Genomic DNA, 22714 nt, shown 5'->3' on the forward strand with positions numbered 1-22714 from the left:
TGTATCTGATAAATATTTTAATGCAATGCTTTCAGAAATATTAATTTTTCAGGCGAGTAATTTCCAAAATATATCCCCTACCCCGTTCAAGTTAGCAAAAGATTGTAGTCATAAAACATTATCACTCTTCATAAAAACACAATTTGTCTTGTCTTCTTTATGTGATTTCAAGGAGTCTATATCGCATAGAGTAGAGTCTAATGAACGAACTCTCCGAAAAAAGGACACCCCTAAGTAACGGACAAAAAGGATTACGGTTAAAACCTTATAGGAGACTCTATATAGCGGACAACACTTAGTGAACAATTTTTCGTTGTAAGGAAATGAACTTTGTTACCGGAAATTTTAGCGGACAGGAAAGATTCTTTATGTGAGTTGTTGCATAAGCATCGCTGGTGTCATTGGAAAATATGTTTTGAAATTTAAGCATTTTCTGAATTTGGTCATGGATTACCTAGTTTGTAAGCTAACGCTTCTCAGAAACACGTTTTCTGTCGAGTGAGACTCCAAATAAGACTTCTACTTGCGAACAAATGTGAATTGCACCTGCTTTTATTTTATTTTTATAATGAATAGAAACATAATTTAGGGCAAGTTGGCTACTAAAAAAAATCAATAAAATGCGATAACAAAAAGTAGTAGTAGGGAAAGTTGCAAATTAATCGCTGAGCTGCTTGTTTTGCCAGTAACAGTACAATGTTCCTACCAGAAACGTTTGCTGGCTAATGGAGCCATAGGTCATCCACAGGGGTTGATGGCGTGAAGTCCTCTATTACAGACTAGTTTTTAGATTGTACTTCTGCCTTTATTATATGTTTTATTAGATCCAGATCAACTTTGCCCTTATAAACCTCCCGTGTGTTGACTAATAAAACTATTCTGGGCTCTGGGGTCATATGATTTATAACAAATTCAAAGTGACAAAAGGGTCCGTTTTTGATGACTTTGGAAAGAAATACTAAATATTATAATATTAGTAATTTAGGTCCACGGTCCACTAATTTATTAGTAAGTCTATATCTTAATTCCCGTATAGGTCTGTCTATCTGTTAAAATGGTAACCGCAGTAGCGAGACACACAAATTACGGTAAATAAAGGACGGGCGAACTCGTGGATTTTCTTACAAACCACCGACTAGTCAAGCAAATATTCACCTAACACGAATACAGCAGGAAATTTTAGGAAAATAAATTACCATTGAAATTGGGTGTGGGATATACGTTGGTTGTTTTTTAATAAGAAACACGATTTTAAGAAACATGTGACCGAGATTAGGGGTTCAGAAAATTTAAAAAGTAAATTAATAAATCAACAGAGCTCCTATAAAGTAGCATTTTAACAGCATTAGAAAACAAGGATTTTTCTTTTCATAAATTTTTTAAAAAAACGTTTAAATTTAAAAAAATCCAGTGTTAAAAAAACCTTCCACAAAAACCGCCCAGCTCGAATTATCACCCTACTTACAGGCTCGAAAGCTAAATAAGCGCCCGGGCGCTCATTCAAAGATTTACGTCACTTACAAAAGTATCTTGGGTCGAGCAATTTTTTGTTGTTATTTTTAATATAACTTTAGTTTTTTTTCTCTTTTTTTTGTTACTTGCAATAATTAAATTATATGTTATAAATAGTTTTTTATACGTATTTTTTATTCTTTTATATAACGACGTTTTGTTTATGTTTCAACTTCGTTTTAAATGTTTCTATCAAGCTGCAGTCATTGCGTCATATACGTACTGTGAAAATGTGAAGATTTTTTTTTTATATCTTTACCATATGACTATAATCTTACTCAGCGTAAAGGAAATGTAGAAGTATTGCCGAGACATTTTGAGTTCTGATTGACTTAAAATCAAAAGAATTTTTTTATTAACATGCAGTAGTTCCTTGTTAATGTTGTTCTAAGTTACTTTATCGCAGTTTGATTCTCAGATGATGGGCGGTCACAGTTTGGTTGAAATTATTTCAAAAACAGTTGCAATGTGTTTTCATATGGTTGGATTCTACGCACTCTACCTCACCAAACAAACGAATATCAATAAAAGTCAACGTATTTTTCTTATGAATTTAAGTTTAGCTGAAATATTCCTATGCTGTACAGCTGTCTTGAAAAGCGTGTTTCTCCAATCAGGCTATATGGTAATCGCTCTGCAATGTCGTATCTTTCAAATGACAGTCTCATCACTTGCATATTATCTACTCATGATCTTTCTAACCATAGATCGCTTCTCGGAAGTGTATTTAAATATTAGGTATCCATTATACTGGTCGAAACAACGTGCAACATGGTGCATGTTGACTATATGGATACTAGGTGTGGTGTTTTTATGCATTACACTGACACAACAACCAACAAACAAGCAGCTTTCTTATATTTTCCATCTTTACATCTATCCCGCCTTGGAGTATGTATTCTGTGTTGTCGCATTCTGTACGTATGGGTATATCTTTAAAGTTTTGCATTGGGGCACATTGCAAAACACAGTTGATGTGAAGCCACAACAAAACAGCAGATGCGAGAAGAGAAGAAGAAAAAGAAGAATTGGATTTTTTATGCCAAGCATGCTCATCATAACTTTTATTCTTTTTGTTTTAATTCCAGAACAGACTCATTTTTATTATTTCGTCTTACGAAAGAAAATGCCGGAAATTTTCGTGGTAGCGTTTTCACTTGCATTTTCGAGTGTTGCCGTTATCTATATTTTCTTTTGTGCGCATGTTCGACATGTCTTACTGCTCAAGTTCAGAAGATTGCGTTTAAACAAAACACCAAATTTTAGAAGACAAAATTTGACTCTGGAAACATTGCGAATGTCTAGCCGCATTTGAATATTTATTGTAATTAAGTAAAATGAATATTCGGTTTTCCTAACCTCTCCCTAAATTGCCCTGGAAACGAGGGCTCAGGGGGCTCAAGACCTGGGAACATGACATTTCCCCAGATTTGGCTTTTATGTTTGTTGGATTATTGTAATCAAGTAAAACGATTACCGTATTTCCTCCAATAAGCGCCGCCCTCTATTAAGCGCCGCCCTCTAATAAGCGCCGCACCTAAAATTCGAATTTCGAAATAAGCGCCGCCCTCTAATAAGCGCCGCACCCTCAAATGCGGCGCTTATTAGAAAATCAAGAGAAAATGAGATTTCAATGCTTTTATTCGAACTCTATAGTCTTCTTATTGCAATATTCATTTACATTAAGTTCTAAATAGCTAAATTTACATTTCTTCTTATTAAGTTCCTCATAAAGAATGTTTGCAATTTTACTGTTGGTTGAACAGCAAAGAAACTTGGCAGGGACGACCAAGCCAAGCTCTCGTTTCCTTTTTCCCGTTACTTTTGCGATCATCGTGTTGTTTTTATCAGATTTCAAAAATTGTTTCGTTAGTTTGGATAGTTCAATGGGTAAATGTCCGACTAAAAACTCATCATCCTTTTCTCCCAGATCGTCTGAATCTATTTCGACAACTTCTTTATTGACCTCTTTAGATACTGGTTCGATCGCGACCTCAGTTTCTTTGACTGCTTCAGTTTCCTTTGCTGCTTTACTTCCTTTGGTTGATTTTCTTCCTTTGGCTTTGGTTACTTTGTTCGTTTTGTTTGTTTCGCTTGGTTCACTTTTCTCGTTTTCAACCGCTGGTGTAGTACTTGATTCTGATTCTGTCTTTTTTTAGCTTACGATACATGGCTTAGTGAAGGGATCCACGAATATACAAAAGCAGGTAATATGAAGCCACCTCCGCGAAGGAAAGTAATCGAGTGGATCTTAGAAGGTTGGAAAAAGCTGTCAAGTGAGCTCATCGTGAAATCTTTTAAAACATGCGGTTTAAGCCTTCCAGTCGATGGTAGTGAAGATGACAAGATCCACTGTTTTAAAAAGGAGGGAGCTTGTCCTGATGGGGCATCACGGCTAAGAGAATCCCTGAATATCTTGCAAGAGGAAGAGAGTCAAATAAATCCTTTTGAGAACATAACAGATTCGGATGTTGAGGATGCATGCGGGCCGTTTCATTTGATTGACTCTGATCAAGAAAGCGACGAAGAAATTGATGTTTGAAATTATCTTTGTTATATTTGATAGAAAGAGAACAGGAAAAGACACGATAATTCACCCGTTATTTCTTTCTCGTACGTTACTTACCCCTCTATAGAACCCCAAATCTATCAAAAAAACTTTTACTAAGGATAGCATTCAACCAACGGATTGAATTTGAAGAATAGGCAAAAACTTCAGAAACTTGAAATCTGAAATTTCGAAATAAGCGCCGCCCTCTATTAAGCGCCGCACCTAAAATCACAAAAATTAAATAAGCGCCGCGGCGCTTATTAGAGGAAATACGGTATTCAGTTTGTTATATCTCCCTAACCTTGTTAGTGCACAAAACCCTGGGGACGAGGTTGATCTATTAGGTAATATTGCCTGAACGAAATTTGAATGCTTTTATTTATTTATTCCGCATCGAATTGGGTTCATCACAAAAAAATGATTCTTTTCCCTATAAAGTAAAAATACAAATGAAAATTTATTAATACATAATACATGCAATTTTTTTTATAAATTTTAAGCTATACGGAACTCAAGAGACAACGAACTGTCCTGTATAGAAAGAAGAAGGAAACAAATTTTATTTAAAATAATGTTTTAACATTATTTTAAATAAAAATAAAAATATTTCTATATAATCTAGCATATAAATCGAGAAAAGTTAAATTGAGTCGAAATCGTGCACAAGCGAATTAAAAATTAAAAAACGGGGCACATAAGAAAAAAATGCGAGAGCAGTATAAACAAAAATGTGAACAACTATCGACTGATGGCAGGTCATAAAGTTTCTTAATTCTTTGGAAGGTGACTAGTCAGTTCTTTATAAAGTAGTTTCTTATAAAAAGTGCTAGTTTCACATCCTGTCTTACTATGGCCATCTACAACTTCATATTTGGGCTTGAATGAAGAAAATGGTTTGGATCACTAGTTTTTTGCTGAAAAAAATATAGCAATGTTCCAATTGTATGAATGGTGTTTTTAAAAACCTTTTATTAATTCTGTTAAAATTTAGTTCTCGAAGATGAAAATAATTGTTGATAAAAAAATCAAAACTTTTGACTCGCAGGTAAAAGAATATGGATTGAAAATTCTTGATCAAGTTATAAAATGTCTTTTACGTACACCTGTTTACATAGTTCTCAACCTATGTGCAAATGTCGAAAAAATGCTGTACCTTTGCATGGAGTTTTATCCGGCCCGCTTGCTGAGATCTCGGGCAGAAAAAGCAATATAAACGAAACTTTAAATTCCAAAACTTTAAATAGCGTTTAGGGGCGAGATCACGGCAGATGGCCCTGCGACCGGGCTGGCTCGGCTTCCACATAAACAGCCTCTTAAAGGAGAAATTATCAAAAAAGTCATTGTAGAAGGTCTGGAATCCAAATTGATAGAATCATGTTTGCCTTATATCTTCAGTAGGGGTTACCAAAGATGTCAAGAGTGTATGTAGTTTAAATAAGTAACATAAATTTTTGACATTGAAAATACTTCTCCCCGATACATCTCTACGTTTTAAGCTAAAATGTGCGAAGCATTTATTTATGAGCATTCACGTTTTTTATAAGAAACTAAATGCTAAAACATCAAAATAATTAGGAAACTTTTAGTACTGAACTTTTTTAGCTTCAAAAAACTATTATTTATGTTACTGCAAACTTTTTAGAAATCATTTTGTCTTTTTAATGCGACAATTGTTATTTCGAACGATCGAATCCCAATTTGAATTATTGGAAATGGAATCGATTAAGGTAAAATTGCTAACACATATTCAATTCAAATTTTTCTACCGTGACATCACAAACGGCTAGTCCATAACAATCCACTTGCCTGTCAACCTCATCCAACATGGGTTGACGTCACGGAAAGGATCGATGGATGGCATCTTGTCTGAGCCGGACTTAATAGCATTAAAGATTCTGGAACCTCCCCAACCACCACTGATAATATCTTTTCCTTCCGTAGTAGTCATGTGATGTAGAACCCGACCAACCAACAGCATAAATGGTGTGACTCTTGTCAATTGAAGGCAACTTATACTTTATTTTTGTTAAGTTGAGATTTAACTTGTTCTGAAAACCACTCAATAAATTTGCGTTTGGGGAATCGTTTAGCGTAACCATTGACTGTCAGGTCAAGAGGCAGGTGATTATTCATCATGTTGGCAGGGGCATTGACTATAGATATCTGCTCCTTTGATAGTATCAAGCACAGCTGTAGTCATTTTCACCAGTAAATATGTCCATTATAACTAGAGCATTTTGATCGACAGGGTATTTAAGCTGCCTCTTTACGTTCGGTTTGATTATTTCTTTCAAAAAACTTTATGGTATTTGGTAATCGAAAAATGCTTCGGATTTGTATTGAGTGAAATACTGCTAGGAAATTCAATGTTTTTTTGATAACAACAATTTCAGGGAGGGGACCTTAAATTTAAATTGGGTATGATTTTGCGGGAAAAAACTTTTGCGTTTTGCTGTTTTAAAATTTCCAAAGGCAAAAACTTTCGCAAAAAGGGTCAAAACCGCGAAAAAAGCAAAAGTTAAAAGCCTGTGTCTTAACCCTATTCGGTCGGGGGGGGGGGGGGGGGGGGCGGATTCCGCCCCCCTGACGGTTTTTTTTTAATAACTCCTGATTGCTTTGTTATATGGCTATGATACTTACTGAGTTTCAACATTTATCTATTAGACACCTGCATGCTAATTTTTTAGGTCCCATACCTTTCAGAGGCTTTGATATTGGCCATTACTCGAAACTAACTACCCCTAAAAATCTCTATGAAATCCTTATAATGGGGAAAATATAATAACTCCTGTTAGGATTATCCTTAGAACTTGAAACTTGCAACACAACTTTATTTCATCAAGAAGAATCATTTTGAATAATTTGAACACGTGACTAATCCAATTTCCCGATTTTGTCGGATTTCACCCGAAAATCGAAAAAAAACGGATTTTCGGGCAATTTTTGGCAATTTTTTATTCGATCCATGTAAAAACCGGAAGATATGTTAAATAACTTTTATTTAGCTTTCAGAAACTTCAAACAGAATGTAAAAATTCGCTCTAGAACGAAAGTAATTATATTTTAAGCAGATAGTGGCATTTTTGACAATTTTCAAGCTTCTGATGACGTCACAGAAAATGTGCTGACGCAAGCAAAGGTTTATTGGCGCCATTTTGTTCCTTTTATGACGTACTATAAGTGTGCCAAGTTTGATTCAATTTGAACAATCCTATGAAAAGTTATTGAGGGGGGGCGGAATCCGCCCCCCCCCCCCGGTCATAGTATGTTCGAAAAACCCCGGACCGAATAGGGTTAACATAAAAGGTCGGAAGAATAATCTTTTTAACGTTTTCGCTACAGTAAAAATTAAAAACTCAACAAGAAACTTTCAGTACTGTGAACACACAAAAAAGAAAACATCGACTACTCTCGTTTCTTATAAAAGAACTTGTAATACTTATCAGCAAAACGGCATGGAAAGACCACTCCTTACCAACCAATCATCTGCTTTATCACATATTATTACACAAGTACCATAAATGGAAATTATTAATAACAAAAAGAATATAACACCTAAAATTGATAATGCTGGCAAGAAAATGTGTCAATGGAAAGTATGTAATGTAGAACAATATTTATATGTTTTGTTTTTAGAAATATGTTATTTAAATTTTCTTTTGAAATGCTGCAAAATATTTCCTTATTGAAAGTAGTATGTAATTTACATTTTGTATTAACCTGCAAATTCGAGTAAACAAACTTGGCATTCAAAAAAGAAAAATTTGTTGGATTCATTTGATGATTTAAAAAAGCGAAAATGGGGTACCGGGAGGATGTTGATGTAAGTTAAGGTTAAGGGTTTTCTTGAAAAACATTCTCTCTCTTTTCCTGATATAATGTTCCTTATACAATTTTATGGGAAACATTTTCGATGCAGTTCCCTGATGTTGGCACGGTACACGAACAAAAATAACAACAATAAAACAGAATTAAATAGAGTAAATGTTACTAAAATGACAACAAAACTAATTATTCTATGAGTTCACCAGAGCAGTCCCAAAAGCAATTATGCTTCAGGAAATATGTATTTAAAAATGAAGGCGTCTATTATATTTGTTGTCTGTGTTTGAATCTGTACGGAGTTGTACATTGTAACCTATGCACCCTCTATACGCCCACATGCGTAGCGTAGCAAGGAAGGAAATATGTCGAAATATGACTTTGAGTATTGGACAAATAACGCTAATATAGTAGAGCGTATTTAATTAGATGGCGTGAACGGGCGGATGAGAAAATATGATACGCCACATATACTAATGAGACTAAAAATAAGCAACTAAAAAGCACTTGAGCTAACCACTAATCGATACAGTTGAAGTGTAATGCGTTCCCTAATTACCTGGCAAACATCAACATAAAAATGAACTCAATAAAACCAACTTCCTTACGCTATTTCCATTTACGTAATGGGAACCACATGACAGTCTTATATAACCTACGCGTTGTAACATTTTAACAAGCAACACTAGAAGCTGATCAGAAGAGAGGAAGGAGTGTGTTCCAAAGTGCCAGTTTTCAGAATGATTGTTTTACTGTTTTTTGTTATGAGTGGCACCTATTCTTTTCAAGTTGAAAGGAATCAAGCAGGAGATATCATACTAGATGCAAAAACAGCAGATATTTGCCTTAGTATAAACAAAACAGAGTGGGAGAATAATGCTTGTCGCTGTAAACAAGGTTTTACAACCTTCCATGCTTCAACTAGGAACATCTTTGGATGTATGTCGCGAGAACAAATATCTAGTAAGCTTTTTTTTACGTTTAGTAGTATCACAGACCCTCAGTCCCTCAACGATAATTCATCTGCATCCGTAACGCTCTTTGTCCGATTCTTTTATCGCAAAGTATTTCAAGTAAATTGAAATTATTTTGAATTGATGGCCAAGATATTGAAAATTGAGTCACTAACTCTAAAGGCATTTTATAAAAGCTCGCTATATTTTGATATACATTCGTGATTACTTTACCGAAAGTTCAAAACAAAATATTATGTTTTTAGCCTGTGAAGGGAGATCACTTACACCAAATCTCAAAGAAGCAGACATTGTAGAAGTGCCGTTAAAAGGACAGTTCCAATTAACGACAACGTGCAATAACACATCAAATTTAACAGTATTTGCTGAAGAGTTCAAAAGAGATACTTGGACTGAAATTGCATTACAAGTTGCTTTCTCTGAACCAGACAAGATTATCCTGGTATGATGTTCCTTTTTGGCTTTTTTCTTTGTTTGTTTGTCTGAGCTTCGCATGTGTTGCATTATAACATTTTGGTACGAGTATTGTTAAAAAAAAGAGGGAAATGGTAAATTGTTTTGTCATATGGAGTGCACTTATCGTGCAACAATAAAAATGGATGCCAATTAAGTAAAAGTCGTTAACAATTAGTATTTTTGCTGATTCAATGTTACGTACGTTATTTTTGTCCTGTTAGAATTAAAATTTAATCAGTTTGACTATGATCACTTTCCCTAACATTAAGTACACAAAAAAGGTAAAAAATACTTCTTGGGGAATATTTTGAGGCCAATAAAGTAGTAACGGGAAGTTTTTGGCAGTCCTGAGTCATTACCGTAGTTATGATGTCAACGGAGTGATCAGGGAACGGAATAATTAAAACAGAACCGAGTACTGACCCGGAAAAAATGAAATATGATTTTGACTTTCTCACACCGCAGCAGGGATATCACAAGAATGGTATAGGAAAGTTCCAATTAAGCACTTTTAATTGAAAAATAGACTACGGAAATGTTTTAAAACTTTAGAACTTGTTTTCCTAGGATGCAATTAATACACTTAATTTCTTGTTATATACCCGACGTTACTCTAACATAACATATGTACAGGAAATCTTCGATGAACATTGTGAAATAACTATATTTCCTAATTAAATTTAGAATGACTCAAGACGTGATTTGAACGGAACATTACTGAGGATTTCATTAATCGATTACTGTCATAACAACATCTGCGTAATTGTGAAACTTCCTGGAACAGGTATATATTTCATTATTGTTGTCTGTGTTATGTTTTCACTTTAACGACCTTTTTGTCATCTCTTTTTCGGTAAACCTGTCAGAGAAATCTAGAGGCCGATATCAATATCGAGGAGGATTTTATCTGAACTAGATGCAAACCCGTGGAAATCAACAGCAATTCAACCGTTAAAAAAACCCTCGTGAATTTGCTAGACACTATTCACAAATAACCTGTTGCTCATAGACAAAAACTCAATTTTTTACTATAGATTTTATTCATAGTTGAAAATCTATCTCATCCACTGATTTTTAGTTAACACATGGTAACCTTAAAAGACCAAGAGAATTTTCTTTCAGCTATTGTTAAATAACTTCCTCCAAAGTCTTTGTTATTTTCAAAAAGCTGCTAATTGAATGGCTATAATATTTGTGAGTAGGGTGGAAAAGGTTAATTAGCTTGGGTTGCACTACGTCCTCACACCCCCACAAACCTCGTAGGGTCAACGCTCTTCTGAAAGTAGTCGCAGTCAAAAGCGTACATACCTACAGGACTTACTGGTGCGTGATTCACTAACCGTTTTAAATTTTTTACCTTTTAGTAAATTTCTCAATGTTAAACACCGATGCTTTCACAGCTACCGTTTCAACAATGACGCCAGAAAAAATTGAAACAATAACAAGAGATCCTATGACATCTTCTACTGCATCCACAAATGCTGTGAACACCACTCCTAGTGTTTCTAAAATGGAGGATTCGGAAATGTCAACAGAACTGGTTCTTGGTATTCTAGCTGGTGTACTTGTATTAGTACTATTAGCATCGATACTTGTTTGGAAAAGGTACGAATTGTTGTTTTCATGGCTTACTTATAATAGACCTTTCCCGAATTTCTTAATTATGCCAAACTTAATTAAAGAGGTCGATACTAAAAACTATGCTCATTCCTAAGTTCCTTATCAAAAGGTAAATCAAATTACCTTTTTTCGTAAATACTTCTTTTTCTTAAGTACTTTAACTGCGAGCTGAAAGTTACGGTGATTTCGGATTTTCTAAACATATTTTTGAATCTTTCCATCGTATTCTTGTGTTACAATTTCAGGTGATTTAAATGGACAGTAATTGTTTAGTTAAAAAAAAAATCGGTGTAGCGTAAACTAGCATTTTGTTTCTTTTTTCAGGCGTAAAACCAAGAAAAAAGTAAGTATATATGATATGATAAATGCAATTGTTGTTTGTGCTTTTATGTTTTTATATATTTTGGACAAACTTTTTTTTAACACGTTTTTTAACTATTTTAGACAAGAAAAGCCAGCATCAAATATGTTTTTAATAGATCGCAAAAGGTGAGCAGTTTTGTTTCAAGTTTGTTTGTCGGTCCTAAGCGACGAAATTTTAAGGAGGAAACGGTAATACAGGCTCACAAAAAAATTGTTTTTGGTATAATACTTCTTAATATATTTCTATTCTTTTAGATGGCCAAAACACCTGATTGTAAAAACTGTTACAAAACTGATATTCCGAAAGAAGTAAGATCTATATTTTTTTGTTTTTGAAAAAAAGAGATTTGATGTTTCAACTTCACTACAAAATTCCAACGTTTTTTTTTTAAAAAAAAAAAAACGCTGGACACTTTTTCTATGGAACTCTATTTTTGCTTTAACAACAATAATCCAATTTCTTCTGCAAGTTTGTTATATTTTTTATTGAAGCTTTTTTCCCTCATTTATGTTATTAATTTCCAATCGGTTAATATAGAAATACGTGGTGATGACTAAAATATTTTATATTTCGAAGCTGTGTCTATATTTTATCTGCGGAGATCTTTTACTTGTTTTTGCACCATATATAAACAAGTTAAGTATTCTAGTTTTCTAACTTTACATACTATTCTAACAGGCTGACACTAGCGCAACGGCGAATAACAACTCAAGTTCCGAAGATCATGTTACCATTGATGTAAAAAAGGTAACAAAATTTCTTTATTTTCCATGTCTTTTCAAAATTATATTTTATTAAATAGAACTAACAATAAACTTTGGACAAGCATGTTATTAATAAAGCTTCTTTTAATATCTAGGAAAGTGAAACAGCCGTCAAAACCAATTAAACTTTTATAACTGTGTTCCCACAAGGAGAACGAAGATGAAGCGTCTATATATGACAACAATGGTGTAATTACTCAAACGAAAGAACTAATGTTTCCAAAAAATGTAAAAATTTTTGTCGCAAGACAACTACGATGCGTAGATATTTGTATGTATTTTCTTTGTAAAAATGTCGAAACAAAAATCTGTATTTTTAATACTGTGGTTAACATTACTAATTGACTCGGAAATAAAAAGACCACATGTTGACTCAGCTTGATTTCTGGTTGTTTTAATACAATACTAAAGATAGTAGCGTTTTCGTCATTCTGGTTGGTTGTTAATGTGCAAACGCTTTAAATTTACCATTTTGTCAAAAAATACAGGCGCAGTGGCGGGATAAAAACCTTATACATGTCCAGATAAAAAGTGCTTTAAGTAAACAAATGTTTGCATGGAAACGGCCGATACTCTCAGGCAGGAGTGGATTACGAATTTTTGTCCCATAATGGATTTGATAATCATCCTCCATATGTTCGTTTATGGTTATAAAAATTTAAAACTTCCGACCAGTGGTCCTTTTTTTTCTATATTTTGCACAGTTTAGGCAGGGTACTTTCCGCTATTTTTAACGTTAAACACATAAAGAAAATTTTGGACATACGTATTTTCAACATTTTATTGCATTTTCGTGGTATTAACTCAAAATTTATCACAAAGACCCGCATGAAAAGAATAAAAGCTGGTTCAACTAAGTTTTGTTTACTTTGTGTACGGTTTGGTGTTGAAAAAAATTAACATTTTGCGGAATTATATTGACAAAAATTATCTGATATTTCGCAGAATTTATTTCCCAATTTTCCGTAAATAAGACGTACAGCATTTATGTAAGGGAGATTTATTCCTTTTTTTTAATACTTATCCATTTTCAGCATTTCCAAGGACAACAGACCCGACCTAGAGTATAATCATTTAAGTTCACGACATAAAATAAACAAAGATTCCAAAAAAGTTACTTAGAATACTGGAATTTTCGAATGAAATAGACTGTAGGGAGGAAATACAACAGGAAATATTGACTACAACAATGGTTAAAAGTTAAACATCGAGTTATTTTTAAAAAAACAACTTTGTAATTACATGATCTTGCATATGTGCATTCTAAAAGGGTACATGGGGGCTTCCTCGTGGAATGACGCAGTTGTTTTTGCACCAAGAAAGAGATCTTCGTAGGTAAAAATTCTTTCCAGCAAGTTTTACGATTCCATAGTATGTTTTCGCAAAGAGCAAACATTTACTACGAGTGATTTTCTGATACCATTTTTTGTACTCGCATTTGCAAATCTTTCGCATATCCTGTTCAAATCTCTTGTCGCACTGTCTCTGTGACCAACTCCTCAACTGTCCCTAAAGTAATATTAAGACACGCTGATGGAGAGCAGTTCCAAATAAGGCACATTAACAATTTGATAGCTTTTTACCCGCCAAAAAAGCTGTTGTTTTTTCCCGCCAAAAATTTTTTTTTCCCACTAAAAAACTCAACTTACACAGTTGTAGCAGACATCATGTTTGTTACATGCTTGTTTAAAGACACTTGTAAACGGTCCGGGAATCTTGCTAAACTGTTTTGACCCACATCCATTATGTCGCACAGTGCATTTAGAATCTAAAAAATGTAAAATCGAAATTTCAATCTAGAAAAAACACAATTTTACCTGTGCTTGGGCAGTAAACTGATGATGGAGAAAGAAACTTCTTTCTTGCCGGTCATTTTTACTATCATTTTAGAGAAAAAAGGATATTAAATAGTTTCATTATATGTCTGAATTGAATCAGCCTATTCCCCATTCCTTATAACTTACATGTTTTTCTTGTACATTTTCGACTTCTTCTTCTTTTTCTCAATATTGACGAGTTAAATTGCTCCTCGTCATTTACGTCATCGTACTCATCAGTTTCATCACTGGCTTCGTCATTAAACTCATCTTCGTCATTATCTGATGCATTCACAACATCATCTTCTCTACGATATGCATGAACAGCTCCAGTGAAGATGAGAAGAAGTATAAAGACTTTTAAATGCTAAAAGAGAAAAACATATCAGGAATTAAATTTTTTTAAATTTGACTTTTGTGCTTCCGTCAACTCGATAAAAAAGGTTCAGAAAAAATGTTTAAGACATGCTATTACACAACCACGTCGGTCATATTAGAGACTAATCTAAATAAACAAGGTATACTTACCATGTTGTTGTGAATCCAATGCCTCACTTATGAAGGTTAATCATGATTAAAAAATTAACAGAAACTCCCCTTTTTATATTTGTCGTTATTTATCAATTACAATTGAATTATCATAAAGAAAGTTGAATTCTCCTTCTTATTAATGATTGTAGTTTCATCACGGTTTTATGTAATTACTTGAATAACTCCAAATTATTTTACTCACAGATAAAGTTTTATCCTTATGACGTCATTTATTTACTTTTAGTTTCCTTCTGCGTTTTCTTTCTTTCTTTTTTACTTTTTTTTTTTTTCTTAAAACTGCTTTTTGTCAACCCTAGTCGTGAAAAAAAAATTTCCAATTTCTGGTAAGAAAGTACTAACTGCTCAGCAAAAAAACTCTATATCCAGAATGGGATTATATTTTTAGAAACTTTGATACTGTTCTTCAAATTGATATCTTTCTCTTCACTTGTTTTTAAATTAGCTACATTCTCTGCGATAATGCCAAAGGTTCCTTGTGGTTATTAGAAGCGCAAAGAATCTCTGAGCCGCATCTAATAAGAAAAGGTCGTTATATAAATCGTATACAATAAATTTCAATGTTGTTCAATTTGCTTCGAAAATATTTATTTTACTTTGTTGCAACCACTTCTTTTACCACTATTTTAACAACATGTCTTTGATATATCTTATGTGGTTTTTCTTTATGGTTGTAAAATACAAAATAATCACGGCATAAAGTAATTTTGTTATAAAATTCTGGTGAATTAAAAGTGTGTGTGCTCCCCGCGTCCAAAAACACATTTTAATCCTGCCACTTATAATATGAGAAACTAATTAAAAGCATGCGAAAAAGTTACGCGTTTGCTTGTTTTACACATTCTGGAGGACATCGCGACATTTTGCGCCGTTAGTTTGAAGCAGGCAGGCGAGTAGAATATAGTTTATGACGAAATATTGCAAAAGTACTGCTTTCAAGTTTATCTAAAAAAGATCTGGTGTCAAGAATGCACCGTTCTATGTTAATTATGTTTTCGGGAAAGATCGGAAATTAAATTTGGGACTTTTCTTTATAGAGAATACGGTATGCATACATTTGAAATATTTTTTTTCAGTACCAACTATAGCTATAATTCTTCCGGCCAATATTGGCTATTGTCTTGTCTTTTACATAAACAGCCCCTGATCCAAACCAGAAACGATGTTCGCAAAATGTGTGATAACTTTAGCTGTCATAATCACATCCTTTATCTCTGTTTTAAATACAAAAAAACAGAATCTTTGCATAACCTTGCACAATTCCAGACGCTTAAGTTTTGTTATCAATATTTTACTAATTATCTACCTCCTTGAACAAACATAATTTTCATAAAATTAAATAAGAAAACAAACCATTTTCTTTCCTCTTTACCAAATAATAGCCACGACGAAACTTGTTTTTTCCTACTGATTGACGAAGCCTACTTTATCTTAGTTGAGCAAAAAGCACTTTGAAATACTTACCATGTTGTTACAGATCCAATGCGTCACTTGATGAAAGTTAACAGAAACTCGTTTTTCTGCATAGTTGTCATCTTGTCAGTTATAATTGAATCATTATAAAGAGTTAAATTGAATGCAATTGCACCCACTTAATTAAATTCGCTTAATAGGCCGAAACATTTTTTCTTTTTTCTTTTCTTGCAAGTAACTACTTTTTAATTAAAAAAATATGATTAAATATTTTTATTAAAGATAAGGTGTGATGATATAAGATGAAGGTCAAACAACATGCTGATGTCAGCAGCAGGGTTCATTCAATTGAACAATGGCTATAGTCATAGATGAGATAAACTAACAAAGATACACCATGGAGAAAATATAGTTGATAAGTAGATTTATTCAGTCAGACGTAGCCAATTAGTTATATATAGGTGCTTGCATGTTTTAAATTACCTATTGATACAAAAAACTCATACAGCACATCATATCTACATGACACACCCTTATAAAGAAAAATTACGAGCTTCGTCTTTGTTTTTGTCTTTTCTTACAGAGCTGCTGGTCCTATATTGTTTGGAAGTTTGTACCCATGGCTGCTAAGCAATATTTGTAGAAACAATACACATCCGAAGTGGTTGACTATCCTTTCAATAAATATTTTTTTTGCCGAGTGTACTGTCTATCCTCTGTAGTATCTTAGCAACGCAGTTGCCGCTATAAGTAGATTTCAAAATGCACGGCAGTAAAAACTTAGTAAGTCTTTCTTTCTTGTATTTTATGTTTCTCATAGCATTGACTTTACTTAAAACTTGGATGACAAGTGACTTTTTATCAATATCTAAGCTGGATTTTCAAGAACGTCGGTTTGCCTGTTGTACCAAAATAATTGAGTACTTACGTATGATGATTGATCCAGATTATATTTTTCAAATCTTCTACATAAGCATGAGGGTGCCCTTTTACAAGGCATTTACAGCTTTAGCATCTGGATCAGGTCTTAAGGAAAAAAGTCCACACATTTTGCATTGAATCTGGATGCAAAAGGTCATTATCAAATTTTCAAAAAATGTCGGAAATTATGTTAAATTGTTTTACATTCAAGGACCATTCAATGTTATCCTGAAATTGTCTTGATTTATAATCAGCTACAGTATTTAATACACTAGATATATGACAAGCCGATAAACCAACATCACGTGTTCTAGCAAATTCCCATATTTCAACACCTAATTTATTACAATCAATAGAGTGAAGGCCCCCCATCTTTGTCATGTAGGCCACAGCTTTGGTGTTACCCAATCTTAACTGAACATGTCTATAATGCCTTATTTTCAAGAAGGCTTTGAGTGTAAAAAATGCAGCCAACAACTCTAAAGTATTGATATGCTCAGGTAATTCTCCTTCAGACCAACGCCCACCTATTTAAGAGTTTCCATCAGTGCCACCCAAGCCTTGAAGACTACTATCAGAGGATAAAATTAGATCAATTTTAGGCAATTGTGTAGGTCTGTTAAACTGAGCCATTGTGAGCCACCACTGTAAATCCTTAGTAGAAAACTCTGACAGAAAAAATTTTGAATCAAAATTTCCATGGCCTAGTTTGAGTCCTAGATTCTTATCTGTTCCCAGATTTACTAATAAATTCAATTTTAACCCCATGTTCAATTATGTCTAGGATATACTGGTTTGAAGTGATAGTCATCCAAACTTCCAAAAATTTGTGAGTATTACAAGCTTGATAACGCCTAACTGCTAACTCATGGTCACCAAAACAAGGTCTTTACCACCATTGTTTTCTACCTTTGTACCCTTGTACTTCAGGCTTTGAGTGGAACTTCTCGGGGAGTAGTTTCGATCTTTTGAAAAGGTCTTCTCGTTTTTTGACTGGTTATACTTTGCAGAGGAGGAATAACTGGAGGATGGCTGTTTGTACTATTTGAAGTTTCTTTTTGAATATGGTGTAGATGGTCGTGAGAGCACTTTAGTAGTTTTTTCCTCATCTTGCAATGATTATATTCTTTTCTCCAAATCATTCTCAAACAGCAACAAGTCTTCTTCAGATACATCATCCGCTAATCTTTTTAGGTAAGGCATTGCACCAATCAATCCTATTCTTCGATACTGATTTAGCTGCTGGTTGGCGTTACCGATTAGACAAAGGGCATCTTTAGCCAAATTTAATAAAATGTATGGTTCTACTACAATAAGGTTTCCTTGTTTGGGTGCCTTAATAATTTGGTCTGCCAATTGTCAGATATGCACTTAGTTTTTCGAAACAGTGGTTTGCAGTTTCTGCAATACCGGATCATTTAATCTTTTGCTGTCTGCCTTGGGCCATATAGGTTTATTGCAGCTCTTTACAGACATAAAACAGCAATTCGGGGAATTTGGACGTTTTCTAGTCTGCCTTTCAATTTTTTATTGGTAAGCTTCTTCGACCACATGAGTTTAGCCATAAATGCCAAAGGAGTCTTTAGCGTTATATTCTTTGATGAGGTCAGACCAGACATCTTGGTCTGGGTCCTCTAACTGGTTTTAGATATAGGGAAATGTTACTTCTGGCGCAGCGCACATCTGGTGCACGCGCACGCCCACAGGTCAAACACAACAAGTCCCTATTAATCAGGTGCCATGCCATACCCAGCAGTGTTATTCCCTATTATTCAGTGACGTCACAAGAAATCCAACACACTGCGGCACCATCCTATATTGATCCTTAAAAATATTTCTAGCACATATCCCTAATATGCAGCACCATCCAATACCATGTCATATTGATCCCCAAATTTTTCTAGCGCAATTTCTCATAATATTCTACGCGCACGTCGGGGTAATTTCCTTAAAAATACTAATATTCATCAAAAATCCAACCCATGCGCAATAAAGAATAGAATTGTGTAATCCTCTGAATTTATTGAAAAGTCTTTAAGATGAGTTGTTTCAAGACGCAAGACATGTGCAACAGGGCTTTTGAAAAGGAGCCCTGGCTGCTAAGGCATGTACCGGACCGACTCTGGACGCAAGACATGTGTAACAAAGTTGTTGTATAATATCACTGGCAACTCATACATGTCTCCGACCAGTTCAAGACGCAGGTAATGTGTATAAAGCTGTTGAAAAGAATCCACACATGCTCGAATATATATCGAATCGTTTCAAAACGCAGGACATGTGCAATAAGGCTGTTGAAAAAAATCCCGAGGTGCTCGGATATGCGTAACAGGAGACGTTATTTTACAACACTTGTTGTAAAATAACGCTACTAATAAAGTTGAGTTGTTTCAGGACACAAGACATGTGTAACAAGGCTATTGAAAAGGAGCCCCGCGTGCTCATACATGTGCCAGACCAGTTCAAGACGCAAGACATGTGTAACAAGGCTGTTGAAAAAGATCACTGGGTGCTGAAGTATGTACCGGATCGGTTCATGACACAGTACATGTGGAATGGGGTTGTTGTAGGGGATCTCTTAATGTTGGAGCATGTACCAGATCAGTTCAAGACACAGGACATGTGTAATGGGGCCGTTGAAAAGAGGCCCTGGGCGCTCAAATATGTGTAATATAATAAGTGTGCATTAACTGTCAGTATAGCTTGAAAAGTATGTTATTCATGATCTTCCTTACCGCCATTGGTCTCTCCCTACCACTTGTAACCCTAGCATGTGTGCAAGAATCAGAAAGGGAGAAGTATAATAAGCAGAGGATTCAAGACCTGGAAGACGATCGCCCCTGTAGCTGTGATAGAGTAAATGGCATTGTAACGACTGTGAAAGGGTACTCGATGCATATGATAGATGTAGCTGCAGACGTATGTTCATGGTAAATGGAAAAATGTTATGCTGGTATTGCCACCATGAATATATCATATATAATGGAGGTATCTGTGCGTGCACAATGACATGTAATTCTCTGCAGTCTTTCAAAATACACAATAAACAAGATGCTGAAATTTGAAAATGAGCTTGTTAAACCTAAATTACTCTACAATTTTGCCACTACCTTCACGGATATTGATGATATCAATGTAGACTATATAACAGTATCAGATCCCATGCCTGCCAATGGGGGGAAGGACAAACGATACGTGGTGGGGTACCATACATGGGACTTTGTGGTAGCCCGCCTAAAATCTGGTCCCACATGGGGTTACCAAGTATAAAGCAAATGCAGCATTGACAATGAGTCTCGATTTCGAGGAGTACCCTGATTGGGTAGCTAATTATCGTCAAATATGGTCAAAGATTGAAGAGTTGATTTCCGAGCAGTTGGCGATAGCGGCTGTAAAAAAGGACCGTTATGTGAATGCCAAACTCAAAATATATGATGAGGCAATCACCACAAATTTTTACGGCATGCCAGTACCTTATAACGAGCTCTGCCAAGCCAATGCAATACTGACCATCTCATTGGTATATGTGCAAGGCAAAGACCACCACCCGCAGGTACATATCACGGAATGCCGGTACAAGGACTTTAAAAAAGAAGGGCTGCTATGTGAGGAATAGAAACGATATATATTTTGTAGACTCTGTATGAGCCCTTAAAATATAATACAAATTAAGGGCTATATTCAGGTGGCGACTCTAGGTATCGCTTACATACTGTGCAGGTCGAACGTTTTTTAAAATCTCATCCTGCATCTCTTTCCTGCCGTCTTCCTTGCCTTTGGCGATTAACTGTGCCCTTTCTTGTTCATTAATGGCATTCACAATACGATTAAACCTCTGCCGCATCTGTTCCTTCAAAAGCATGCATTTTTCCCTCTCCTTGCTGATTAAGCTATACTCGTAGTCGCTTATTATACGATTTCCATTGCCGTTGAAATAAGGTCTACAATAGAGTTTAATTTTGCCTCTGCCAACAGCGTGATACTTTCGTGTTTCTTGGATTTAACACGTAATCGTTTGGAGGCGTTCCGAAGACCAGTCTGACCTATTCCAGCAGCAATCGCAAGTCCTCCCATGACACAGGCCAATGGGACCCCCAAGCCTGACACCATAGCCCCAATCCCAAGCCCTGAAGTAATAACGCTTACGCCAAACAGACCATGGTCACAGCCTGTGACCTACGTATTATGCATCTTCAGCCTCTTTTTCTCTACTCCGCTCCTTTATTTCATCATGGAGATAATGTTCTATTTCCTCAATCTTTCTAATCCTAAATACCTGCCCTCACATATCAGACATTCTTTTATTCTATCAGAATGCACATAGTTAAATTGAAAAATGTAACATTTTTATCATGGTGACAGACGTCTGTTAGCATAAACTCTAGACGGTCCGTGGAGCCCTTTAGTGGATGGTAGACAGGGGTATCAAAACTCCAGGTCAACATATCCCTCCAAGCGTTCAATTCTTTGGTGGGAAGCAGGACCAGAACCTTCGACTTTTTGCCATCCAAAAGATAGTCGTCTTCATCCAATTGGGGACAAATAAGTCTTAATCTCATGTACGTATCGGTTTTGTATAAAGCGTCGTAGTCCCCCTTTGTATAGTACTTCTTACTCGGGTCATAGGGTAGGCCTAGGAGCTCTTGTAATGGCCGATGAATCACCACCGTAGACCCATCGCTAACACGGAGTCTACAGTACCCATTTTTTAATACAAATAGGTTGATCTTACCCTCCGGCTATTAACCGACTATTAACAATAGTCGCAATATCCTCGATTTTTTACAACTCATTCATAATCTCGATACGGTTCACTCTCTGGTCGGGTCCCACTTTACGTATGGTGATATCGTTGTTGCTATATAGGTTCAGCCATCCAGGTCGAATTCTGATGTATTTCAGAGCAACACGAGAGTCTTGCCCCAGGTAATCCTCAAAAATAGTGGGCTTATCGATATCTGTAATATACAGTTGTTTCATTCCCTTTCTTCTAACAAGAAAAAGAATGAACATTTACTAATACAACCATTCTGCAAAGTATAAAAGTAACAGGGGAGAATGGGAACTTGGTGTTACAAATTTGAGTACGGAATCCCATATTTCCGTGGTATTCCCGGAGTTCACGAAGTACTCATTGACCCTGTTAATGTGAATTGGAAAGGGCAGGCGTTGGACTACTGCAATATCCAGGTTAATTTCGCTGCCCATTCCGCAACAACGGCCTTAGGCATATGTGCCAAGCACATGACGGCCTCGGTGCCACTTATCAACTCCATATTCAAATTACATGTATATTACCACATGCGGCGTATCCTTGCCAGGATGAAGGTACCCATGCTTTACGATGACGGTTTTAAACAATATAAAAATCCCTACTCAACATCTACTCAGGTCGATGGGCAAAGTTCATCATGCCTACAAGTGAAGATTTGACCTCTGAAGGGTTGACCAATCTAAGCAAGAGTATTTGGGTTTACTTGGTCTTATTGCTAGAATCGCAGGCGGGCGCCAAGGCTTTTCTCATCGGTTCCAATGCAGATAACTACACGGCAAGGCAAATTTTACTACAGAAATTTGAGGCCATGGTCCAAAGGGAAGAGATTGTAAGCCATGATATTACGGAGTTCCAGAAGTACTTCAATATGCCCGAACTCCAGTGAACTTTGCTGTAATGCACCACGTGTACATGTTGCCCTCTGACATGAATCTGCGCATAGGTAAAATTGTAGGGTATAACAGCAATATTTTGATTGAGCCTGCAAGCGCAGTTATTGGTATCCAGCTTGACCTAATTAACAAGCCGCTTATGAGGCATGACGCACCTCTCAGGCATACTGTCAAAACACCTGTGTATATTCCAAAGCATGCCACACCTACTATACCTCCAAAGCACACACCTCCTATCATACCATACAGGCCATACCATCCATACCTACAAAACATGCTACATC

At 35.5% G+C, this 22714-nt stretch overlaps 2 protein-coding genes across 4 annotated transcripts; one reads left to right on the forward strand and one right to left on the reverse strand.

Moving 5' to 3' along the window:
- The first annotated feature begins 9084 nt into the window (after positions 1-9084).
- LOC130644742 (uncharacterized) lies at positions 9085-12435 on the forward strand. Its single transcript, XM_057450463.1, has 8 exons — positions 9085-9301; positions 10000-10099; positions 10680-10920; positions 11260-11278; positions 11380-11424; positions 11554-11607; positions 11978-12046; positions 12159-12435. Exons 1-8 carry the CDS (start codon positions 9095-9097, stop codon positions 12186-12188), a joined length of 765 nt encoding a protein of 254 aa, XP_057306446.1. The 5' UTR covers positions 9085-9094; the 3' UTR covers positions 12189-12435.
- Positions 12436-13256: 821 nt separating this feature from the next.
- LOC130644743 (uncharacterized) lies at positions 13257-15999 on the reverse strand. Of its 3 annotated transcripts, none has more exons than XM_057450465.1 (4): positions 15894-15999; positions 14028-14247; positions 13713-13831; positions 13257-13572 (listed from the first exon to the last, which is right to left on the reverse strand). In XM_057450465.1, exons 1-4 carry the CDS (start codon positions 15894-15896, stop codon positions 13327-13329), a joined length of 588 nt encoding a protein of 195 aa, XP_057306448.1. In that variant the 5' UTR covers positions 15897-15999; the 3' UTR covers positions 13257-13326. The 3 variants fall into 3 exon arrangements, with proteins under 3 accessions (XP_057306448.1, XP_057306449.1, XP_057306447.1); XM_057450466.1 differs by having other exon boundaries at positions 15783-15907; XM_057450464.1 differs by lacking the exon at positions 15894-15999 and adding an exon at positions 14409-14907.
- Between the last annotated feature and the right edge of the window lie 6715 nt (positions 16000-22714).

This window comes from Hydractinia symbiolongicarpus, chromosome 5 (assembly GCF_029227915.1).
Source record: "Hydractinia symbiolongicarpus strain clone_291-10 chromosome 5, HSymV2.1, whole genome shotgun sequence".
In the NCBI taxonomy this organism is placed as follows: Eukaryota; Metazoa; Cnidaria; class Hydrozoa; order Anthoathecata; family Hydractiniidae; genus Hydractinia; species Hydractinia symbiolongicarpus.